This window comes from Balaenoptera acutorostrata, chromosome 7 (genome assembly GCF_949987535.1).
Source record: "Balaenoptera acutorostrata chromosome 7, mBalAcu1.1, whole genome shotgun sequence".
Lineage (NCBI taxonomy): Eukaryota > Metazoa > Chordata > Mammalia > Artiodactyla > Balaenopteridae > Balaenoptera > Balaenoptera acutorostrata.
In genome coordinates this window covers 22,204,672-22,231,286 of record NC_080070.1, presented here as the reverse complement: position 1 = coordinate 22,231,286, position 26,615 = coordinate 22,204,672, and the positions used below count along the sequence as shown (strand labels likewise).

At 33.7% G+C, this 26,615-nt stretch overlaps 1 protein-coding gene across 4 annotated transcripts in view; it reads left to right on the top strand.

The window, feature by feature from the left end:
• Nucleotides 1-26,615, top strand: part of MKLN1 (muskelin 1) — a 379,019-nt gene that overhangs the window by 253,766 nt on the left and 98,638 nt on the right. For 3 of the 4 annotated variants that reach the window (XM_007177144.3, XM_007177145.3, XM_007177143.3), the window contains 4 exons: nt 444-586; nt 1,875-1,963; nt 11,048-11,157; nt 14,044-14,236. In XM_007177144.3, the coding sequence (XP_007177206.1) occupies nt 444-586; nt 1,875-1,963; nt 11,048-11,157; nt 14,044-14,236 (535 nt within the window). Of the gene's footprint in view, nt 1-443; nt 587-1,874; nt 1,964-11,047; nt 11,158-14,040; nt 14,237-26,615 lie in introns of those variants that run through there. The other variant, XM_057549732.1, reaches the window with a different exon arrangement.

Below are 26,615 nucleotides of genomic sequence, written 5' to 3'. Positions count from 1 at the left end.
GAATAGTAAATCTGTTTTTTTCTAGGTTTAAAATTTTATCACTGATTTTGAACATTGCATTTATTATTGAAGTGTAGTCAGTGAGACTATGTAATTGTTACTTTTGCATTCTAATTTTGTTTTATTTCATTATTCATAGTCTGTTATATCTTACTGAATGTCATTCCTTGATTAGAAGCTATCTCACTAGTCCTTTTTTCCCTCCATCTACATTGTTGAGAATGATGTAGTTTCCTGGGAGAAAGTGGTGATGTTATGGTAGCCTGACGGTTGCGTACTATCCTTTAGCATAAAAAATAAAAATAAAAAAATCTGCCAGTGTAGGATGGACAGGATGAACATTATATGTTCTTGAGTTAACTGTCCAAAATTTTAACTATTCATGTTGTCTAACGATTTGTTTTAAATGGAGGAGGATATAATTTGGTTGTTCCTTTTTGTAGTACTTGATTCTGAAGCTTGAAAGGCCTGCTATAGTCCAGAATATCACATTTGGAAAATATGAGAAAACTCATGTCTGCAATTTGAAGAAATTTAAAGTCTTTGGTGGAATGAATGAAGAAAACATGACAGAGCTATTGTCCAGGTGGGTTATGATTATGGGGAGGAGAGAGTTTCTAAACAATCTGCAGTCTTAGTTTAGTCTCTTTGTAACTAAATCTGCGTGGTTTGTTTTTTCTTGCAAAGGAGAAAAGAGTATTTCTACTATTTTATTTCTAGTGCCTTATTTTAATATTGTGCTTTAGTTAGCTTTTTCCCACCAGATACTAATTAATATTGTTACCAAAGCAGAAAGAATAAAATTTGGGGGTATTTTTCTATTTCTTATTTTTCAATCTTATTTTTGAATTGTTAATGACTTCACATATACTTGTCAGCTATAATAAAAATCTTTTCTGTAATCCTTGATGTAAAAATATAGAATCTGTCCAGAACATTAAGATTGAGTGCCCTAATCGGGAAGTAATATTCTGGGAGTTTAGTATAAATTGGAAACTAAACAGTAAAAGTATGTGACTGCACCTACTGCAGTGCCTACCTCTTGGAAGGAGCTCAGTAAATTTGAGTTTTGACAACATAAATCACCAGGAATGAATGTTAATTTGCCCTCTAGATGATGAAAAATGGGATAGAAAATGGAGTGGACAAATAAAGCCATGCAGTTTTAGAATATACTTGTGACATAGTATGTCCCTTTAGTACAATATTTTATATAAGTATGTATTATGTCTAGACTGCATTTGATTTAAGTCATGAAAGTATATCAGAATATAAGGCAACCTGACGGTAAGTGACTTTCCCATAAATACTTGAGTCAGCCCAAGTTGTTTAAGTAGAGAAGTGATATGGGTTTATTTTTGTGTAGGATAAAGCAGATGCTATTAAAACAACAGAGTAAGGTTGTCTTTGAAAATTTATTGAGCTATAAAAGGAACATTGGCATCTTAGTCAGAATTTAATAACTTAATTCTTTGACAGATTCTAATATTTGGCTCTGTTTAAGTTGTAAGATATGAGTATGAATTGTTTTTAAATTTTCTTCTTACTGCTTGAATATTTTATATTGTATTCAGTTATACATTAGGGACACTAGGTCTTGTCACACATTTTCATGTATTGTAGTCACATTCTTTAATTAACACTGAACATTTTTTCATTAATCCTCATTTAATTAAGAGAATACAGTATAGTGCAGTTGATGTGAATGTACAAGTTTTGTCCTATATTCTCATGTTCAACTACTTCGTTGCATTGTCCCTGTCATATATTCTGAGCATTCGTTGACCTTAAAATCAGAGTATGATATTAATCTCTGTTTTAGTGCATTTACTAAATTATGAAATCAGATTTGATAACCTTATTTTTTTTCACAGTGGCTTAAAGAATGATTATAACAAAGAAACATTTACCTTGAAGCATAAAATTGATGAACAGATGTTTCCTTGTCGATTCATTAAAATAGGTAAGGTTTTCAGCATTCTGGAGTAGAAATAAATTCTTTATACCATCAGTCATTAAACTACAGCCTGTGGGCCAAATCCTGCAGGTTGCCTGTTTTTTTTTTAAATAAAATTTTATGGCAACACTGCCATGCCAGTTGTTCACGTAGTGTCTTTGTCTGCTTTTGCACTGCATGGCAAAGTTGAGTAGCTGCAAGAGACCACCTAGCCCACAAAGCCCAAAATGTTTACTATTTGGCTGACCCCTTACTTTATAAATCTATAACTAAGTGACAGTTATTTCAAATAGAACCTTTTCTACTTTCTCATTTGAAAGTTTCTTAGAACCTTTTCTAAATACTTTCTCATTTTATGAGATATATGGATTTGATTGCCTTGATTGTTTTATGGAAGGTTTGTCAGTTCTGAAGTTATATCATTCTAAAACCAAATTTTGACGTATTCCTTAAGGCCATATATTATGGTTATTTTCTATTCTTTTCTTTTATATTTTATTTTGTGTGTGTGTGTGGTAATGTTGGTCAAACTCATAAAACTAATTTCATAACCCATTAATAAGTTTCAAAGTAATGTTTGAAAAATGCTACCTAAGCATTTATTGTGTTTATTTAGCAAGTGTTTTAGGTTAAGAAAGTATGTGTAATGCCTCCTCAAAACTAGTGTTTTTAGGATTATTTTGTTTATCTATAAGATGGATTAGTTAGAAGGTAGGAAGGTTGAGGACTTGACTCTTTTAGTTTCCATCTATATTTCATACCTTTGAAAATATTATATTAAAATTGAGATTAAGGTGAGTCATATCCCTTTAAGAATGATAATAAAAGCCAGAATCCCATGTTTTGATTTGGGAGAAAAATTCCTCATTTGGAAAGACCAGCTCCATAGTCATTGTTTGCCAGTCTCAAGAGTTGGCCTGTTCATTTCATTGAGTCAAATAGTTCCATTAGACAAAAAGAATATCTGAGATCTTAATGAAGACTACTTATAGAGGGGAAACTATTTTTAGAATCATTGGGCTGTTTGGTGTGTTACTTTCTTTTATAAATATAGCTTTTGTTATAATTAATTATAAATAAAAAACCTGTATCCTGTTTACCTATGAGAATTTAGGAACAAGCAGATATTTAAAATAAATTCTTGATTGTTTCTTCTTTCATGCTAATGAGTAATTCTTTCCTCAGTATGCAGACCACCCATTTCTTACAGATTCTTGCATAGCTTGAACAATTCTATGATCTTACATTCCAAATGGAGAAGCAGTGAAAATATCTTATATTTTCATGTAGTAAATTTAGATTTTATAATTTTAAAGTACTTATTCAACCTCTAATTGCTTAGTCATGCAAAATGAAATGTTCTCTTTTTTTTTTTTTAAGTTCTTTTATTTGAACTTTTTGGGTACATTTCCTATAGTCATTAGTTTTCTTTGAAGGAAAATATCTACTACTAATGCTTCTAAAGTTCTTAATCCTCTAATATTATTCATTAGAACTATGAATAAAAGTCTGTTTAAGGATTTTGAATAGTTTCTTCCCTTAAAAAATTTATAAGAGAACAGAGGTGTCTTATGGATCAGTTAGACATTCAGCTGCCTGAAAACAAGAAGTTGGACCTCTTTCCGGCCCTTTCTATCAGCCTTCTAGTTGTAGGGCATGATGATGTTTTTTACTTGACCCTGGTGGGTTAGTTTTATGGTATTCAGGCAAAATGTTAACTAGAGCTTTCCAAATAATTGAAGACACTTATTAACTCATTTGATATTTAGGGTATTAATATTTAGATAACTTCATATTTCTCACTTTTCTGTTTAAAAATGTTAATAGTGGTCTGCAGTGTTTTTGCTTTTCAACCTTTTCCCCACATTCTCTTGATAAGTTTTGTTTTTTTAAAATAAGATAAGGAAAATGTGAAACTTAAAGCCTGTGTTAGGCTTTTTTTAGTTTGATTTTTTTTTTTAAAGATTTTATTTATTTATTTTTTTATTGATTAATTGATTGATTGATTGATTGCTATGTTGGGTCTTCGTTTCTGTGCTAGGGCTTTCTCCAGTTGTGGCAAGCGGGGGCCACTCTTCATCACGGTGCGCGGGCCTCTCACTACCGCGGCCTCTCCTGTTGCGGAGCACAGGCTCCAGACGCGCATGCTCAGTAATTGTGGCTCACGGGCCCAGCCGCTCCGCGGCATGTGGGATCCTCCCAGACCAGGGCTCGAACCCGTGTCCCCCGCATTAGCAGGCAGACTCTCAACCACTGCGCCACCAGGGAAGCCCTAGTTTGATATTTTTAAACTAGTTTTTTTTAGTTTGATGTTTTCTTTAAAAATAATTTCGAGGGGCTTCCCTGGTGGCACAGTGGTTGAGAATCTGCCTGCCAATGCAGGGGACACGGGTTCGAGCCCTGGTCTGGGAAGATCCCACGTGCCGTGGAGCAGCTAGGCCCGTGAGCCACAACTACTGAGCCTGCGCGTCTGGAGCTTGTGCTCCGCAACAAGAGAGCCCACGATAATGAGAGGCCCGCGCACCGCGATGAAGAGTGGCCCCCGCTTGTCTCAACTAGAGAAAGCCCTCGCACAGAAACGAAGACCCAACACAGCCATAAATAAATAAACTTTAAAAAAAAAAAAAAGGCTTGGTAGCAAGTTTATAAAAAAAAAAAAAAATTCGATAAAACACTTAAGTGATGTGTAGCTTTCTTTTGGTGGTGATTCACACAGATACTTGTTTACCTGGCTGGGATAAATTGTTGGAATTCTTCTTAAAAGAAAAAATGTGTTTGAATACTTCACATTTATGTTCTATAATGATATGTTTGAAAGATCTTGCTTTATTTTTAAAGAAAAGTTTATTCTTAAACAACACAATTTCTAAATATAGTCAACCTTCAGTTATTCATAGTAATGGAGGGGAACAGAAACAAGGCTTAACTCAATGGCGGATAATCTCCAAATAATGCACTGACATCTAAATATGATAATTTGCATTTATAAAGAGTATAGCTTATTCATTAAATTTGGCTTAGACCCAATTTAAGTAAGTTTGTTTACAAATTAACAAGGAAAGTAAGCCTTCATTTTTACTGCATGGCAGGGGTTAGGTTTTTAAGATCTGTTGTGGATAATCCACAGTGCCAGCATAGCTGAACTGACCTTTACGTAAATTTTACTTTCCTTTCTTAAGTTACCTTTTGTATAAAATGAGTATGATAATACTTCCTCTGTCTAATGATAGGATAGGTAGCTATATTGGACATTTTCTTGAGTTCTTTTGTAGTTTGTGGATGAGTGGTAGTCTTATGAATTTTAATTTAAGATCATATTTATGAAGGAAATATTTTCATTTTGAATGTCTCTTTTATATATATTCATAGAGCTCTTGATTACATGCCTTCTTACATGTAGTATTTTAAGTACTATAGAAAAAGTACATGCACAAATATAATTTGAACCATCATGTCATTTCAGCAATCATTATTTAGAACTTCTTATATGTTTTTATTGTTTTTGCATTTGTAAGTGCTTTCACATGTGGTATCTCATTTGAGCACTATACTGGAAGATAGAAATCTTTCCTTTTTTGGTTAAGGAAAATGAGAGTAGAAGTCAAATGATGTGTCCCAGGGTACATAGCTAGTAAGTGATGGATCAAAGACATAGCATTTGGTATATGCTTTTGGATATGTGCTTGTATTGCTTTAAAGTAGTATAATAGATATTGTTTATGAAGCATCTGCCTAACACTCTGTGAAATAGGTATTATTACCCTCACTTTACAGATGAGGAAACTGAAGTTTAGAGGTAAATTAAATGATTAGGCCAAGACCTTGCAGGTAGTAGAACGTAGAGATGGTATACAAACTTAAGTCTGTCTTTTTACGAATGTTGAGTTCTTTTACTGTGTGATATATGTAAGTTTTGTTTCCTCAGGTAGATTGTAAAATCCTAGGGGATAGCAACTGTCTTCAGACTCCTCAGATTTCAGAAGCAACAAACAAACTGCTTGCTTCATTAGAGACATTGTATATATACTTTTTGAGTTTATTGTACAGAAATTTATAGGGATTAATCAGTGGCTGTGTGAACTTAATGGAGGAAAAGTTACATCTTTATGGTGTCTAACCTCTAACAAATGTACTTCGCATTTCCTTCAATTATGAATATAGCCAATAACTCATAGTATTAGCAATACCTGTGACTTGTCACAGATAGAAGTTATAAATATTTCCCATCACATTACACTGTGGCAAATATCATCATAACTTTGAAATTATGATAATTATTAGACCTGCCACTAGATCTTCTTATCTAATGTGTTAATGAAAAAGCATATATATTTCTGTATCATAATTTTGTGTCTTCATTATTTTTATAAGTATATTTCAATACAGTTTGCTTACTCTGTAATCTTATGTATTTTTCATTTTACATTTAAATCTTAGAGGGATTGGGTCACAGGGTTCACTGAATAGCCAAGGGGGGTTCACCACACAAAAAAGCCAAAGAGCCCATGTTGGAGTGAAATCTTTGATAGGGCTTAGTATGGAAGTTGAGAGTTGGCCTTAGGAAGAAGCTTGGTTTCGGGTAAGGTTTGTAAGTAAAAAGAAAACTTAGTAAAGAAGGAGGGTTGTTGATTGGGAGGCCAGATTCAAGAGAGCGAGTTAAAGGTTTGGAAGGGAAAACCTCAGTGGGAGATTAGATCAGATGACTGAAAACATAAAGTTGAATGGGATGAGAGTATTGGTTATAGATGACTAGAAAGGTTTATATCTTGATTCATAGCCAAGATAAAAGTTATATCAGGAAATAAGAAGGTGATTTGAAGGCAGAAGGAGGTACTGATTCTTGGAAGGATTCTGGAGGAGTCCTGGTTTTTGGTAGAGGGATGACTTGGATTTCTACGAATTTTTTGGATTTTTGCAGCCTGGATGGGTGTGGGAGCTTCAGAGAAGCTTTAGCTTTGGCTGGATGAGTACCGTATCTTTTGGGGGTGGGGGGGTGGGGTGGGGAGGGGCGGCGGGAAGGTGCCCTGATGGTGGCCTTCATGAGAGCATGTGGAAAGGTAACATTTTAAAAGTATAGCTAGTGGGAACATGCTATAAATATATAGCACAGGAAGCTCAGCTCAGTGCTCTGTGATGACCTAGATGGGTGGGATGGGGGGCAGGGAGGAAGGTCCAAGAGGGAGAGGATATAGGTATACATACAGTGTATTCATTGTACAGCAGAAACTAACACAACATTGTAAAGCAGTTATACTCCGATAAAAAAATAAATTTAAAAAGGAAGAAAATTAATATAGTAATAAGAGCTAATAATAATAGCTAACATTTATTGAGTACTTACCATGTGCCAGTTACTGTGCTAAGTGCTTTGTGTACTTATTAATCTGTAAGTAGAATAGATGCACTCTTTCAGAGTGGTTAATCTTAAATTTTCAAGATCTTCCAGAAGCTGATCTTAAAAGTACTAGCATCTTCTAAGAGCTGTTTAGCTGTCTAGACAGTAGCGTCCCAAGTGATAATACCAAAGCATATTGAATGTACCACATATATGTTTAATTGTGTTGAGATGTTGACCCCCACCAATCATACAGTTGCCAAATCCTGCAGCCTAGTATGCTTGTGTACTAAATATCTTATCATTTTCTATGCATGCCATTTTATGGAAAACGTATGAGAGGCACTGATCCTGATCGTGTCCTTGTCTGATTATCCCATTGGAAAAACTGATGGTTGAATTCTTAGGATACAAACTCTTAGCCTTGGGATGTGTATTAGGAGTTTCTAATCTTTTTTTTGAGGTGAGAGCAAAGGCATCTTTCATTAGGGAGCGAAGAAGGTGTGCTTGGAGCTCCAATTCACATTTAGGTTTCTGATACATAATATGGAGTATGTCTGATATGCAGTATTAGTGTTGTTAATGCCATCAAAAATCATTGGTAAAATTTGAAATGGGTGTATATCATTCTGCTCATTCTGTATATATGCCTTCAGTCTGTTAAAAATTAACTATACTCTTCATTCATCTAATATATGATCTTGTGAGATGACTGCCTACTTAACATCCCTCCCACAGTTGCTTCAAAGGATTTAATAAATGAACGTTTTACTGACTTGAATAGATATAGTAGGAAGATTTTTTTTCCTCCTAATTTTATTGAACTTGGACCTGGAGCTTGAGAATGGATTTCAGATCACTAACTAATATTATATGTCTCTGGTCATAGTTACAGACTGTGTTCTTGGGGCCTTGGGTTTCGAATCCTGTTTTATTCTGACTTTTATATTACTTAATGGTTATTGCTGTGATATAGTAGTACACTTTTTAAATGGTACTGCTACATGAAGAAATGAACACCAAAACAGTGATGATAATTCAGTATTCGTTGGTATAAACCTTTTTGAAATTTGTGTTGTTTGCACATATAAACTGAAGGCCATATTAAACATCCCAGGAGTCCTGCATATATCCTAATGACTGGTTCCTGTTGCTTCTGTCTTGACTCACACAGCTTCCTTTAGAGGACAGAATAGGAAAGCATCTGACTTAGTACATCTTAGCTCTTCACTGAGTCTGATATGCTAGAAAAGAGCAGTGGACTTGGAAATAAGTAGACCTGATATCAGATATTGTGGATATTCTGTTTTGATACTTAATCAAAAATTGGCAAGTGTTAGTTTCTTAAACGTAGTTGCATTACTCCGCCTGAACCATGTCAATGTTATATTAAAATCCATTGGCCTGTCTTGTACTTTGAATCAGTCTTTCATCCATGCATGGTTTTGTAAAATCATTCGTTGGTCATTTAGAAAATATGATTCCCTAAGTTATGCACATCTTTCAAATGTTGGAACATTTCATTATATAATATTTTTTTAAAAATCACACGTTATTATCACCACCAATCTCATCAGAAAAGTACTGGGTAGTAGCTAAGTTCACAATGGTGAATACTAATTTTCCAAAATTCTAATTTTTCCTCAAAGGTTTGAATTTTATCCTTGGCAACAAAACTGTCATTTGTTATCCTTGAAATGACAGGTAAACATCTGTCAAATACCCAAATCTAAATAATCATAGATTGTCAGTTTTTCTTTTAAGGGCTATTTCAGTGGCTAATTCAGCTCACAACTCAGCTTATACAGGTTCTTTTTCTTGAGACAGCCTTCATGCTTTGGTATGCAGCAAAAGTACTTTATGTGTACTTTCCATTGTATCACACAGAATATTAAAGTGATGTGTACTTAATGATAGGAATTTATTAAAATTAATTCTTATCATCAGAGACATTCTTAAATGAATTGTCTTTTTGTTTTTTAACTGCAGGTGTGTGATGGTAAGGAATACAGTTCAATTCATACTGTATTAAGAAATACTGGGACACTTTCATGCTACTTTTTGTGGCACTACCAAGATGCCAACAGTTTTATTCAGCATTGCCTTTGCACCATGAGTGCAAATGTCAGTACAGTTTAAAAAAAAAAAAGGCTGTAAAGCCCTAGTCTTATTATGAAAAATAGTTTTGACCACATGGGACCTCCTAAAAGGGTTGTGGGGATCCCCAGGAGCCCACAGGTTAAAAACCTCTACTCTATCCTGTCATTACTGATATGAAATGTTATCTTCATCCTATGTTAAATTACTCTGGATCCTTGAGAGATTTTTGGATACACTCTTCTGCTCCAGTGATTTTACTTCATTTTCCTTTGCTAATATCAAACTCATAATTACTGTATCTTTTAGTATGTTTATTTTCTTATTATTTGTATTATTTTAGGTATTTTGTGTTACTGATTTTTTTCAGATCAGCTTGTCTGGTTACACGTCAAGAAAAAAGTTGGATATATACCATTAGGATTATGAGACTACATTAAATTTATAATTAATTTGAGGGGAATTAATGTGTTTACAACTGAGTTTTCCCATCTAGGAACATATTAAGTAAAATTTTTATGTTTTAAAATTTTATTTTCTTGTGTATTTTAAACTTTATTCTAAGATATTTTAAGCTTTTTTTGCTATTATAAAGGAGACTTTTTTCATTACCTGTTCTAGTTGGGTTTTCTAGATACAGGGAAAGTTGATTTTCATGTTTACCTTGCATACAAACTTTAAAAGTTTTTCAGTTAAATCTCTTGAATCTTTTAGGTAGATAAGCTATACCATCTTCAAGTGATAATATTTTTTCTTAATTTGCAAAATTTTTTCCTGATTGCATTAGCTAGGATCTCCCACATAGCGTTGGGTAGTACAGATATTGGGCCTCTTTGTCTTGTTCCTGACTTGAGTGCGAATACTTAATGTTTCTCCATTAGTTTTGTTTTTGGTTTTTTGGTTTTTTTTGAGGTTTTTGATACTTAAAAAAAAATCTAGGTAACAAAGTTTTCTTTTGCCTTCTATTCCTTATATATTGAGGTGTTTTTTTTTTAAGTAAATTTTTTTAGTTTGCTCTTAGCATCTGTTGAAGTAATCAAATGTGTTTCTCTTTTACTTTGTTAACATAGTGAATTACATTAATGTTGCTCCTGTTGAACCAACCGTCCATTCCTGGAATGAACTCTATTTAGTTACAGTGAAAATCTGATAGAATTTTTTTGCAGCCTTTTAAAAAAATTATTATTTTTTAAAATTTTGAATATATACTCATAGCTGAGATTGTCCTTAAAACCTTTCTCTTTGGTTTTGTTTTCCAGGTTATGCCACTTTGATAAGTAATTGAACTTTCAGTCTCTTTCTGTGCTGTGATACAGTTTAAATTATATAGTAATTATTTGTTTCTTGTGGGTTTGGTAAAATTTACCTGCTAAATCATCTAACCCTGGTCCTGTTTTTTGGGGGATAGATAAATGACCACTTTGAATTTATCTTCAGTGTTTTTATAATTAAAGCAACCTCATGATGGCATGGATCATATGTTTCTTTTTGCTACTGTGGCCCCAGTGCCCAATAGTGCAGTGCTGGGGATATAGAAAGTATTCAGTAAATTTGTTGAATGAATCCTAATAAGTTTGAATAGTGATTTTACTTTGCTAAAGTTTTATTTGAACTATGTTAATTTTTTTTCTTTTTCTTTCTTTTTTTTCTCCTCAAAGTTCCACTCTTATCATGGGGACCCAGCTTTAACTTTAGCATCTGGTATGTTGAACTTAGTGGCATTGATGATCCCGATGTAGTACAACCCTGCCTCAACTGGTATAGTAAGGTAGGACTGTATTTTAAAATCCTGATTTCATGCTTCAAGTGCCTATAATAAAGAGAGAATTGTGTCACTCTCTTGTCTTAATTGAGAATAATTTAAAATATTGAGAATAGTAATAATAGTTATAAACATTAATCAACATTTTTTAAGCATTTTCGTTTTGCCAGGTTCTAAGCTTCTTTATCACTTATTTACTCATTGCTACTCTATGAGATAGGTACAGTTATTATCCATATATTACAGGTGATGAAGTGGAACACAGGTTAAGTATTTTGCCTAAGGCCACACAGTTGTAAAGTGCTCAGGGCAGTATATCAACTGAGGCAGTCTGGCACCAGAGTCTGCTATTACATTATTATACCCATCTGTCTCTGAATTTTGTTTTTAACCTATATTGATAGAAACATTTAAACATAGTTTTTAGTGGGATAGTTTTGGTTCTGGATTGCTTTTATTATATATTCCTCCATTGTGTTTGTGTTGAGTAAAATAGGAATATTTACTTTTCCTTTTAACTAAAATTTGAAATAGTTTCTATAAATATTATGATCTTATTCTTACAGGGAGTATAAAGGTGATATTTAATAATTTTATTCATAGGTCATTTTATACAATAAATGCAGCCTGAAAAATGTGAATTTAAATTATTGAGAAATAGGTCTTTGATTTTTTTGAACACCTTTAATGCTTCACCTGTGTTTCTGATGTATATCTATTTGACTCTTTTGGCTATGTTTTTGTGGGGGGAGGACTATTTCTTGTTAGGGGAATGATAAAGCTTTAGTCTAATCACTATTTCCTGATATCTTTATTTGCAGATAGGGCTGAATTGTCAACTCATAGGCAATTGAGAAGAAATATAGGTTCTTCCTAAGATTTTTTTTGTATAGAATTTCAGCCCTTTTCTGGTCAGCTTAATTGAGGAACTTTCTGTTTGACTGATTTATTTTTGGCATTCGGTTATATTCAATTTAAAATAGATGCTGGCTTTTTGTATTTTCTATATGTTTTATATATATTCTTGGATTACCTGTAATATTGTAAATTCTTTCAAGGTAGAGATGATATTTTTAAACATTAAAAATCACCTTTACAGTGTTATACACATAATAGTGCTTAGTATATACTTATAATATTCTAAATTCTATTGTTTCTTCTTAAAAAAATAATGAATAAGCTTTTCTGATACTTAAAGATTTTTTTTCTCTTTAGTCTATGATGTGTACATGTGTTTTCTTTAATATACTCACAAATCTCTTGATATTGTAGGAAGCTGCAAATTTCACCTTTTCCCCCCAATATTGTGGACAGATTATATTTGAGAACTTAAAATTGTTCAATCATTCACTTGTCAAGTTCTCTCTATTTATTGTGAACCTCTAGAAATTAAAGTCTTCACCCTCTTTGAATTTCAATCCTTTTTCAAAGCATTATAATTTCGTTTCATAAATCCTCTCCTACTATGTATCTGTATGCAGCCTGATAGAAAATTTAAAATGCGGATGTGATTCATACTCCTAAAGTCAACATGATAAAAAGGTATTATTGTTTAATATGGTTCCAGATAGTTAGGATAAATCTTTATTTAGAGGCCAAGCATAAGAAACTATTAATGTGAAGTTAGTTTGGATATAGAATCATTCTTTTGTTATTTGATGAGGGAAAATATTAGTTAACTAGAGTGTTTAAGGAAAAATGTTTTGATCACCTTTTATTAATAAAAAAATCAGAGACTATAAAGTGATTAGTGTTTCAAGTCTTGTAAATTTTCCTGCCTATTAAAGAGTAAGGCTTACAAGTAAATTGTATCTTTGCTTGGTTATTTTGCACTGCTTCTGTGTCATCAGTTTATTTTATTAATTCTTAGTTAGGAAATTGTAGAAATCTCATAACATTTCTTGAATTAAATTTTCTTTTAAATTCTTTATATGAGCTTGTTTTTTGGCATTCATCCTTTTGGGGGGAGATTTAGTAAATTGAATATTTCTTTTGGGATTGTAATTAATTGAGATTTTTACTTTATAGCTGTTTAATTGATGACGTAGCCCAGGTTTAGAAAAAAAATTATAAAACTTTAAATAGTCTCTTTCTGATGATTTTGAATCATAAAACCTGTTTGTGAATTTGAAATACATGAACATTTGATAATATTTGTCATTCAAGTAATAACTTATTACTAAGAACCAAGAACAAAGAGCATAAACATTTATGTATATTATTTAGTGGTTTCTGTGCATTCAGTACCAACATTGTTATCTGATTAGTAAAAGCCTTGGAAGTTATCATTTTTACCATCTTAAGTAAGCTTTGATAAATAGTTTTTCTGGTTCTTTTCTTGAAAGTTCAGGCTCTAGAATTAGGCCTGGTTTCATCTTTTTTTTTTTTTTTTTTTTTTCACACACACACACTGTATTTTATTTTTACAAGAGATAAATAGACTGACACCAAGCATTGTACATGGATGACCACAACAAAAGCAACAATGATTGCAATTACCAAACATGAAACACACTCATCCTATGTCATAATATTGACATTCAGTCCAGTAATCCTCCACTGTAAGCCTGGTTTCATCTTTTAATATCTTTTATCTTCATGAAATATATGCCTGATATATCTGTATACGTTCATCTCTTTAATATCTTTCTGCTATATACTTTGCGACCTTTGGTGAGTTATTACAATTGACTAAGCTTCAGTTTTGCCATTTAATAGTGGAAATAATAATGATACTAATGAATAGGGTTAGTACAGTGCTTAGTTATGCTTAGTATACTTAGTTAATGCTTAGTAAATGCTCACTTTACGTTAGTAATTATCACTTACTGTTTCCTACAGTAATAACTAACCAAATCTCTTCTTTTCATACCTTCTCTTGTGTTCCAGTAGTACCGTGAACAGGAAGCTATTCGCCTTTGCCTAAAACACTTCAGACAACATAACTATACAGAGGCCTTTGAATCACTGCAAAAGAAAACCAAGATTGCCCTGGAACATCCCATGTTAACAGATCTGCACGATAAGTTGGTACTGAAGGGTGATTTTGATGCTTGTGAAGAATTGATTGAAAAAGCTGTAAATGGTATGTCATAAACATGTAAACTTAGATTGGTTATTAGGGTGATTTTAAGTATATACAAGAAACAGGTGTTTTAAAAGAATATAGGTTTATGCCAGTTCTTAGTTTCTTTCTTTCTTTTCTTCCCCCCCATCTTTTTACTCTGTAAAGATGTTAGCTCCTTGAATTAAGGACTTACTTTATGTAAGACAGGTCCATAATGTAATAATGAGACTTGAAAAATAAGAAAGTAACATACTTGAACTCACATACCTAAATTTAAGTTGTCATCTTGGAAAACCATGCACTTACAAATGCTAACATTGATTAGCACTGAACCACTTAGAAAAAGTCCTTTAATGTTGCCTTCAGTATCAGTGACCTATTCCTTTACATATTTTTGTTGATAGCAAATTGTCATTTTTTTTAATAGTGTAATTTGGGGGTGAGGAGTGCTTGGATAAGCCAGAAAATTTTATTAGTGTCCAGTTAATAATGCATGAGGAGATTTGTATTGGAAACATCGTCTGTGTGATGTGGATGCTACATAATTGCCGATTTTCTTGGGTAGCCTGTGTTCTGGCTCCGAAAGAAATGTGAATATCGGAACATAATATAATCTCCCAAAGTAATTGTTTTGGAGGGTGACACCAATTGAATATTTAAGGTCTGGTATGTTTTGTTATTTAAAATAAGGAACTCTGTTGTTGCTGTATAGAGTAGCATCCTTTTAAAAAAATCTACACTTTCATAGTAACAAAGAACAGAGTAGGTGCTGTGGTATAATAAAAAGTAAATATTTGGTCTTTTCTCTTTCCTGGCACACAGCTCCTAAAACCCTTGGGATCTGCCGGGTGATGAGTGTCTTTTGTATGCTGAGATGACTGGTGGCTGGAGTCCCTAGATAGCTTCAGATCTCCAGAAAGATCAAACCATGTGATTAGAGGGCTGAAACTTTCAACCCCACCCCTGACCTCTGGGGAGAGGAGCAGGGTCAGAGATGGTGTTCAATCACCTAAAACCATGTCTTAATCATGCCTACATAATGGAACCTCTAAAAAAGCCCTAAACCGAGGGGTTCAGAGAGCTTGCCCCAAGAGGTCATGGAAGCTACACACACACACACACAGACACACAGACACACACACACACACACACACCCTGTACCTTGCCCTACACACACACACACACACACACACACACACCCTGTACCTTGCCCTACACACACACCCTGTACCTTGCCCTACACACACACACACACACACACACACACACACACGCACACCCTGTACCTTGCCCTACATCTTCCATTTGGCTGTTTCAGACTTGTATCCTTTATAATAAACCAGTGATAGTAAGTAAAGTGCTTTCCTGAAATCTGTGGTTACTCTAGCATTATCGAACCTGAGTGGGGGTTGTGGGAACCCCCAATTTATAGCTGGTAGGTCAGAAGTACCAGTGGCTCGGGGTTTGCGATTAGCATCTGAAGTGGGGATAGTCTTGTGGAACTGAGCCCTTTAACTTGTGAGATCTGACACTGACTCCAGGTAGATAGTGTCAGAATTGAATTGATTCTCGGTTGGATACCAAGTTGGAGTCAGAGAATTGGAGAAATGGTTGGTGTAAGGAGAAGACCCACACATTTGGAGTCAGAAGCATTGTGAGTGAAAACAGCTTAATGCTGAATTATGAAACTTGTAGAATGATACAAAGTTGTATAGAAATTCTATTCTTTTTATAGAAAGAAATAAAGAATAATAGACTTTCTCAGTCTCTGTTTTCATATATTTTAGTCTTATCACTATCATTTATTAGTATTAGTTACTCATTTATCAGATATTGGTTGAATATTTTACAGCTAGAGAAAACAGAACCAGTACTGCCTTCTTTGAGTTTATAAATTTAAAGTTAACTCAAAATGAATTGCTTGCAGCTCCATTGTGTTATAATAACAAACCTGCCTCTCAGCCTTGTATATTGTTACTGTTTATTTAATTGATGATGATACTTGCAAATAAATGATTACTGTGTTTGAAATAGAATATACTTTGGAGTATACCCAAATGGAACATATATAATAATCTCTTACCAAACCATCAAAATGCCACTAATGAAAGTATATATGTGTGTGTGTGTGTGTGTGTGTGTGTGTGTGTGTGTGCCATTTCTGAGCATGAATTCTGTATTTTTTAACTATAGGATGAAGAAGGCACAAGTAATTTTATGGGTTTTTTTGTTTTGTTTTAAATCTTTAAGGCATTTAATATTTTGTTAAGGTAAAGTAAACAACAGAACCACCAGCAACTTTGTGTAATTAGTTAGCTAAGAACAGGTTTTAAAACTGTCTCTTTAGCAATATACTCATTTACGAGAAGCTGTTAACATCATGTGCAACTCTGCTACTGCAGAGACTTAACTTATCCTTCTGACTCTAGGAAGAAACCAAGTTTAGGAAAATTGATAGTAACTATTCTTGAGACTTAACAGCCAAGTCATACTTTTTATACTCCTCACTGGCTTGGAACAGTGTTTAGTTAATAAACATTCCTTCCAGGGTTGTTCAGTTTGCTGCTGACTGCACTGATGATGATTTGTTGAACAAATAAGGAAGTAAACACTGCAAAGTTTTTTGGCTTTTGCTCCATTAAAAAGATAGAAGAGAAGGGTAAGAAGTTCCTGCCTGGTAAATAAGAAAGTCTAGGGAATCAGAAGCATCTTTCAAATTTCTTACAGTGGAGGAAACAAAAACTACTTTTAGTGTATTTGGTATATTAGTGTGCTCTTCTTCAAGTATGGTCTCTATTTTAAGAAAGTGTTGGGCTGTATTTATTTCTCTAATACGCTTCCTATTTGCCTAGAAACATCCCTACATTTACGTTTAATTTCATTAGAGGTGATGCCTGAACCAATCATTGCTACTTCCTCTTTGACAATGCCAGGGAAAAAAGGTAGATTCCAGTGATGATAGGCAAAAGTAACACCCAGGAACAGAAAATACTTAAAGAAAACCTCCCTTTGCAGTGTTTATCTTATTTGTTAATGAAATAAAAGTTTGCTTTTGTGAGACAAGGGGGAGATAAAGTTTAAAGTTTAATAAAGTAGTCCTAAAGTTTAAACTTGAGGTCTTTATCTCTCTCCCTCCCTCCCTTCTTCCCTCTTCCCCTCCTCCTTTATTTTTTCTCTACTCCACCCCACACTCCTGCCCACCCCCACCCCACCCTGTATCTCTCCCTTCCCATACCTTGGTTTATGCCATAGTTGTTAATTATATGGTAGGCCTATTTCCCTCTCCTTAGAATCTTTTTGAGATCTCAAATCTTGTTGGAGTTACCTTTGCGGCAAGGTTTTTAACTACAAATTTAGTATTGTTAATAGATATCGGGCTATTTATATTCTGTTTCTTATTGAGGGAATATTGGTAGTTTGTGTCTTTTGAGGAATGTGCCCATTTCACCTAAATTGATGAATTTACTGGCATAAAATTGTTTATATTCCATTATTGTCCTTTATGTCATATCATCTTCTTGATACTGGTAATTTTTGTCTTTCATTTCTTGGTAGTCTGGCTAGAGATCTATCTGTTTTATTTTAAGAAAACAGCTCTTGGTTTCTTTGTTTTATCTTTTCTCTCTATTTAATTGATTTCTGTATCTTTATTATTTCCTTTTTTCCACATACTTTGGTTTTAATTTGCTCGTCTTTTCCTAGTTTCTTAATATGAAAGCTGAAGCCATTAGAGATTCTTCTTTTCTAATGTAAGCATTTGGTGTTAAGAATTTCCCTTAACCACTGCTTTAGTTGTATCTCACAAATTTTGCTACGTTGTTTTCATTTTCATTCAGTTTAAAATACAGTTGACCCTTAAACAGCGTGGGGGTTAGGGGCACCAGCTCTCCCTCCCCCGTCCTACTGCTTGCACAGTTGAAAATCCACGTGTAACTGATTCCCCCAGAACTTAACTGCTATAGCCTACTGTTGACTGAAAGCCTTACCGATAACATGAACAGTCAATTAACACATATTTTATATGTTACATATATATACTGTATTCCGACAATAAAATAAGCCAGAGTAAAGAAAATGTTATTAAGAAAATCATAAGGAAGAGAAAACATTTACAGTATGTACTATGTTTATTAATATCGTAAGTTTACATTATCTGTTTACAAGATAAATTGTCAGTACTTCTGTCAATATTGTCTTAATGATACAGAACACTGTGTAAGTATTATATGTATTACTAACACTAGACATCAAAGATGAAAGTTAATGTGGAAAAAGAAATTCATATTTGTTTACAGGTCTAACAATTCATGCATTGGTAATGAAGCAGCAGCAATATGATTGCTTTACTGTAGTCTAGTGTAATTGATACAATTGCTTCACAATAGCTTAGTCTTTATGCTAATGAATGAATTGTAAAATTTTTATGGCATACAGTATTAGTCATATTTATAATACAGTATTGGAAACATTGTTATATTTTCTAAAAACTATTTACCTCTGATGATAGGCTGATAGTTTCTCCAGTTGAGAGAGGGTGGGAGGGGGGCATACTATACAGTAATGTAATTCTTTGAAAACAAAGTTATAAAACAGTAGGAAAACCAACACATTATTAATTTTATATTAAATAGCACTCACCTTATGCCTGTATAAATATGGATAGAGTAGTACCTACATATTTTATGCATTCATGACTTACCTCACCTTTTCTTAATTTTCTTGACATTTCTAGGCTGTGTGGTTCATCTGCGAGTTTTTTCAAACTGTTGCAAATCTCCAAAAAATTTTCTAATATATTTATTGGAAAAAACATCCACATATAGGTGGACATGTGCGGTTCAAACCTGTCTTGTTCAAGGGTCAGCTGTACTTAGGCATAATGACACATTTTTCTTTCCAACCCTGATGCCTTTTTCCCCCTTGTGTTTAATCTCTGCCAGGATCTTTAGTAAAAGATTGCCATGGCATAATTATAGTGGATAACCCTGTGTAGTTCATGATCCCAGAAGAAATGCTTTTTACATTTCATTGTTAAATATATTTTTGATCTGGGATTTTTGGAGATTCTGTATCAGATTCCAAGATTCCTAAGAGTTTGTGTCATAAATGGATATTGGATTTTGCCACTTTTTCTCTACCTTTTGTGATATGATTTTCCTACCCTATTAATATATGAAATCATAGTAATTGATTTTCTAATGTTAAACCTCATATATACTTAACTTTGTTATGTATTTTTTAAATTTATTTTGGGTTTAGATTGACTAATGTTTTGTTAGAATTCTTCCAAGTATTTTTGTTAGTAAGGTTGACCTTGTGGCATTTCTTTCTCATACCTTCCTGTTCAGGTTTAGTATCATTATTAGGCTAATTTCACATAATGTGTTGAGGAGTTAACCTTTTCTTCCTATTTTCTGAATAAATGTAAGATGTGAATTATTTCTTTCTTAAATGCTTGGTTGAATTTACCATTGAGCTATCTGTGCTTGAGATTTGCTTGCAGAAATATTTTTAGCTTACCAATTCAGTTTCTTTAAACTTCGTAGGACTATTCAGAGTTGTTTGGTTGGTTGATTGAGCTTTAACAAATTACAGTTTTCTAGTAGTTTGTTTCAGTTGCATCTAAAATTTCAAACTTATGGATGTGAAACTGTACCTAATATCCCCTTATTATCTGTTTAATGTTTGTAGAATTTCTTGAGATGTGTCTTTTTTTCATTCCTTATATTGGTTATTTATGAATTCTTTCTCCCTCCCCAATCCATTACTTTCTTTTTTTTTTTAAATGAATTTATTTATTTTATTTATTTATTTTTGGCTGTGTTGGGTGTTTGTTGCGGCGAGCGGGGCTACTCTCTGTTGCGGTGCACGGGCTTCTCATTGCGGTGGCTTCTCTTGTTGCAGAGCACGGGCTCTAGGCACGCGGGCTTCAGTAGTTGTGGCTCGCAGGCTCTAGAGCGCAGGCTCAGTAGTTGTGGCTCGCAGGCTCTAGAGCACAGGCTCAGTAGTTGTGGCACATGGGCTTAGTTGCTCCGCGGCATATGGGATCTTCCAGGACCAAGGATTGAACCCGTGTCCCCTGCATTGGCAGGCGGATTCTTAACCACTGCTCCACCAGGGAAGTCCCCCCAGTCTATTGCTTTCACCATAAGCTTAGCAAGTTCAGTGATCTTTTGAGGGAACCAACTTCTGGTTTGTTGATTCTTTATGTTAACTTTTATGTCCTTGGCTTATGCTCTGTATTTGATGTTGTCTTCTTTCTCTCTTTGAGATTAATATGCGTTTTATAATTTATTGAGATTGATGCTTAGCTTATTAATTTTCAGACTTTGTTATTTCCCCATATATGCATTAAAGGATATAAATTTCCTTCTTATTTTTCAGTTGTGCTATGAAGTGTTTTCATTTTTGTCCAGTTCAGTAATTTCACTAGGAAATGATATTGCTCTTTTGTGAGTCATAGTTATATAGAAATATAGTTGTTGTTTTATTTTTTTTAATTTATTTATTTATGGCTGTGTTAGGTCTTCGTTTCTGTGCGAGGACTTTCTCTAGTTGCGGCAAGCGGGGGCCACTCTTCATCGCGGTGCGTGGGCCTCTCACTATCGCGGCCTCTCTTGTTGCGGAGCACAGGCTCCGGATGCGCAGGCTCAGTAGTTTTGGCTCACGGGCGTAGTTGCTCTGCGGCATGTGGGATCCTCCCAGACCAGGGCTCAAACCCGTGTCCCCTGCATTGGCAGGCAGACTCTCAACCACTGCGCCACCAGGGAAGCCCAGAAATATAGTTTTTAATTTCCAAATACATAAAGATTTTCTGGCTCTTTTCCTCATTACTGATTTCTGGCACAAATGCATAGTGGTCAGAGTACATATTTTGTACTATTCCAATTCTTTGAAATTTGATAAGAGTTACCATATGGCCCACTTTGGTCAATTTTTATAAACATATTAGGTACACTTAGACAGAAATCCAGTTCTTTAGTTGTTACTGCAATGTTCTATATATGTCCAGTTGGTCCGGTTTGCTAATCATGTTGCATAAATCTGCTTTACCAATAATGTTTTCTGTCAGTCTCTCAATTACTAAGAAAAATGTGTTAACACTTCCTACTATGATTATGTAATTTTCTCTTCTTATAATTCTGTCAGTTTTTGCTTCGTATATTTTGAAGCTATGTTTCTAGATGCATACAAATTTTAAATTCTTTTATTTTGAATGAAATCTTTTATCTTTAAGTGTGTTTTTATCTCTACTAATGTTGTTGCCTTAAGTTGTAAATTGTCTTACATTAATATATCTGCTTTCATTTGGTATTTACATAACATATCTTTTTCCATCTTTTAATTTCAAGCTTTCTGTATCCTTTTTTTGAAGAAGTATCTCTTGTAAATTTAGTTGTTTTTTTAAAAACTCTGCTTCTTTTGATTTGAACATTTATTTCATTTACATGATTGAATTACTGGTAAATATATGGGTTCAAACCTACCATTTTACTTAATATATTTTGTCATGTCCTTTATTTCTTATTTTTGGTTGTTGTCTCTTTTTAAACTTTTTAATCTTTTCATTTTTTTATTTATTTGGAAGTAACACACTCTGTATTTTACTTATGGTGAGTCTATAAATAACCACAAATATACATACTTAACAAAATTTATCAGTACAAGGACTTAGCAGACTTTGAACTCCCATCTACTTACCTTCCAACTCATATGCTATTGTTGTTCTTTATTTTGAAACCATATTCAAAGACCCTAGAAGATATTACTATTCTTGTTTTATACAGTGTCCATTAATTTTACCCAAATATTTACTAATTTTTTTGCTCTTCACTACTATTTGAATCTTTGATTTTATACCTAAGATCATATTCCTTCTGCCTTAAGCACATCCTTTAGCATTTCTTCTAATGCAGATTAATTCTCTCAGTTTTTGTTTGCTTGAAGATTTGTCTCTTTTCTTGAAGGATATTTTCGCTGGGTATAGAATTCTAGATTGACAGTTATCTTTGACAAATACATTTTGGATGTCATTTCACTGTTAACCAGTTTCCATTGTTGCCAGTTTCAACTATTGCTTTTTTTTTTTTTTTTTCAAATTATTTATTTATTTATTTATTTTTTGGCTGTGTTGGGTCTTCGTTTCTGTGCGAGGGCTTTCTCTAGTTGTGGCAAGTGGGGGCCACTCTTCATCGCGGTGCGTGGGCCTCTCACTATGGTGACCTCTCTTGTTGCGGAGCACAGGCTCCAGACGCGCAGGCTCAGTAGTTGTGGCTCACGGGCCTAGTTGCTCCGCGGCATGTGGGATCTTCCCAGACCAGGGCTCGAACCCGTGTCCCCTGCATTGGCAGGCAGATTCTCAACCACTGCGCCACCAGGGAAGCCCAACTATTGCTCTTTTGAATGCAATCTCTCTTTTTGCCTATGGCTGTTTAAATATTTAAATATATTAAACATATCTTCGTTTTAGATTATTTTATAGTTCTATAACCAGGGCAACTCCAGTGTGGTGACCCTGTTAACTATTATGTATTTTTGTTTTCTTTCAGTTAGATGTATGTCTTTTATTTTCTCATTTTAATTGCACATTTATGTTTAATTTTTCAACCTTCTCTAAATTCTCTCTTTTCCATTACTATATTGTTAGTAGTGTTCTCTTTCCTTCTTATCTTGGTCTTCATTTCTGTTATGTATTATTCGTTTTGTTTTTCTTCCTCTTTTCCTTCAACTCTGACATTCATGTTTTATTTATCTTTGTTGTCATACCATATCTCTTCCAACTATTTATATCTCTGTTTTCTGTTTATATCTCTAATTTGTGCTTATGTTTTATAAAGGGAGTTTCTTACTTAACTTTTATATTCATGGAAAAGTATTTGGCCATTTTCATCAATTACATGACTACATTTTTCTGTTGAATCAGATTCTTTTGCCACTTAAATTTTTTTTTCTTTTCCTTTTTATATCTTTATATAAATTCTGAGTTGGTTGTTTTTGAGTTTTATTAATCTTTGAATGAAATGAGGTTTTCCTGTTTTAAATAGGTTCTTAAGACTGTGTTCTAGAACAGCAAGATTTTTCCTTATGGTATTGCTTTTCTCTTGGGACACCGTTTCTTCTCAGCAGTACTCCTAATGCAAAATCTCTCTTTTTTTTTTTTTTTTCACCAGACTGCTTCCTGAAAGATGGCTTCTTTCCCTAATTCCTGTTCATTCATGCCTTTGTGCTTTTTTCTTTTTTTTAATTGGAGTATAGTTGCCTAACAATGTTGTTTTAGTTTCTGCTGTACAGCAAAGTGCATCAGCTATACATATACATATATCCCCTCTTTTTTGGATTTCCTTCCCATTTAGGTCATGGCTTTGTGCTTTTGTTTATGTTGTATTCCCTTCCCTGATTACTTTTCCTTTTAATCACCATTCACTTACAACTCATTCTTCAAGGCTAGCTCTTTCAAGCTAGATTTTAAAAATTATTCCTGCCCCTCAGTTGCTCCTCCTTCTCTTAATTCCTGTTTGCCTTTGTACCATATTTCTCATTTTGTGCATAAAAAATTATTAGTTTTTTGCCAAGTATAGTTCCAAATATTACTTCATTATTATAACTATTCATGTATTCAAAGGCAATATGCCATCTACTCTAATAAACACTATATATGAATTAATTTAATTCTTGTACCTACTTTCTAGGTAAGTATTCTTGTTATTTCAATTTAATAAATGTCAGTGATTAAGTAATTTGCCTAAGACAGCATAGCTGGTAAGTGGCAGAGCTAAAATTTGAATCTGTTCATCTTACCACCGTGCTTTACCATCCAAGTAAATATTTACTGGTTCAGTTTCCCCAATATTTATTGTTGTAATGTAAATTGTTATAATTCATGTACTTCTCTTCAGAATTTAATCAAACTGCTGAAATGCATAATTTTTTTAAAAAAATCTTTTTTACCCAGCCATTATTATTCTTGAACTATAAAAAGCTTTTTTATGCTGTACCTGTAAGTGAATTTTTAGTTTTTTCTTTAAAAAAAAATCTCTGTGTTGGTGAAAAATCAGTTTGATAAAAGTTTCGATGTAGGCAGCAGTACTGTATTCTGTGCTGTTTTTTTTTTTTAATCTTGGATGAGGCTTGAATATATTTTTTTTCTTTAAAAAAAATCATGTACTTTCACCATTAGAGACAAGAACAGCTTGTGCCTAATTAGGACTGTATGAAACGTGTTTAGTTATTATAGTCATAATCATAGGGGAAAAATGAGATGGTATTGGACTGGGAGACTTTTAAGTAGTTTGAAAATTCTTAGCAACTAGGTCTTAGTGTGATTTCTCCTAAGTCATATTTTCAGTTCTTTTGGATGGTTTTACTTTTGGCAGACCCTTCTGATTTTCTGCTTTAGATTTTTGTCAAAAGTAGACATACAGAAATATTAGCAACTGCCTGAGTTTTTTTTTTGTTGTTTTTTTTTTATTTTTTTAATTTTATAGCTACTTTATTTATTTATTTCTTTATTTTTGGCTGTGTTGGGTCTTCGGTTCGTGCGAGGGCTTTCTCTAGTTACGGCAAGTGGGGGCCACTCTTCATCGCGGTGCAGGGACTGCTCTTCATCGCGGTGCGCGGGCCTTTCACTATCGCGGCCCCTCCCGTTGCGGGGCACAGGCTCCAGACGCGCAGGCTCAGTAGTTGTGGCTCACGGGCCCAGCTGGTCCGTGGCATGTGGGATCTTCCCAGACCAGGGCTCGAACCCGTGTCCCCTGCATTAGCAGGCAGATTCTCAACCACTGCGCCACCAGGGAAGCCCCACTGCCTGAGTTTTTAAAATACAGAAGTAATTTTTTTAAATAGTTCATAAACATTTAAATGCCTTACTTTTTTGCTTTTGAGACTTTTAAAACAAAGTAAGAGGTGTTTTCATATTTTTGTAGATGAGAATGTCATTGTTTCAATAGAAAGCTCAGTTTTTTTGCTGAATCATATAGAATATATGCAAGTAAGCATACCAAACAAAAGGCGACCTTTCAAGAATTAGAAATATAGGGAACATGGGGAGATTATTTGGGCTGCAGAGGTGTCAGCTTTTCATTTGTTTTTAGGCCTTGAAAGGGAGTTCTTTAACATTAAAACAAGGAACTGAAAGCAATGTATTTTGAAAAAATCTTTACCCTGCTTTAATGTTTGTAGCGTTTTTATTGATCACCTCAAGGATTTCAAGCTTATGACTGTTTGATTTTGAAAAATTTAATTTGTTCTATTAAAAAATAAAGTTTCTTTAGCACTTGAAATGACTGTTCACCAAGAAAACATTATATTAATAAACATTATACTACTACTTTTCTGTTTGAGAGCGTGAAAGTAGATTCTGAAGCATGTTATTTCATTGAAAATAGCTACTAAATATAACTTGCTCCAGATCTGATCTGGACTATTTATTGACAACCCAGTTTCCCTGGCAAGAGGCAATAACATGTATTGTAATAGATTAAATGAGGGTATTCTTTAATTTATCATGTTTCTCTGCAAAGTGCAACATAGTTTTTTAAGTCATTTTTTATTTTGAGTGATTAGATGGTTTAATATTATAAAATGAAAGTATCAAGAAGTTAATTAAATAGAGTTGAATAGTAGTGTAGAGAGGTGTGAGAAGGCTGGAATTTATGTTTCTAGCTTTTGTGTCTTATGGTAAGCCAGGATTTCTCCAAAAGAGGTGTTTTGTTTTGTTTTTGTTTTTATTTTGGTTTTTGGTAGAACGGCTAGTTTCTCAAACTAGCCATTTGTTGTCTGGAACAACTTCCAGATGACATGAATACTTAAGGTAAGAAAGTGATCTAGAGTAGTGACAAACCAGTGTTCCAGAGAAGAAACGAAACATAAAAAGTAAACTTTAGCCACAGTTACCAGTAGGTCTTTATTTAAGAGGGAGATGACATTTTTTCCTTTAAATTATAATTAACTATGATATATTTCAACTGTTTTAGTTTTATCCCTCTTTTATTATAATCAGTTTAATATTGCAGTAGAATGATCTGGTATGGTGAGTTATGTTTCCCAGTGTTCCTTTTGAATAGGTAAATTTTGCTGTCTACTGAAGTGCTATTGAATAGGTAAATTTTGCTATATCTGTTATTATAGTGTGTAATCTTAGATTGTAATTTAAAACCTATTATTTGTGTGTTAGTTATATGTGTGTGTTTATATTTATTTACATGCATTCTATGAAGAGTTGAAAAGATTTTAGACTTTGGAATTGGGCTTTATACCTTTTTGTTTAGAGTCTTTGGGCATGATATTAATTTCTCTGAACCTTGATTTTCTAATCTTTGCAATAATTAATAATGACCATTGTGTAGATTTATTTTAAGGAGTAAATGAGTTAACCTTTGTGATGTCTTGCACACAGTAA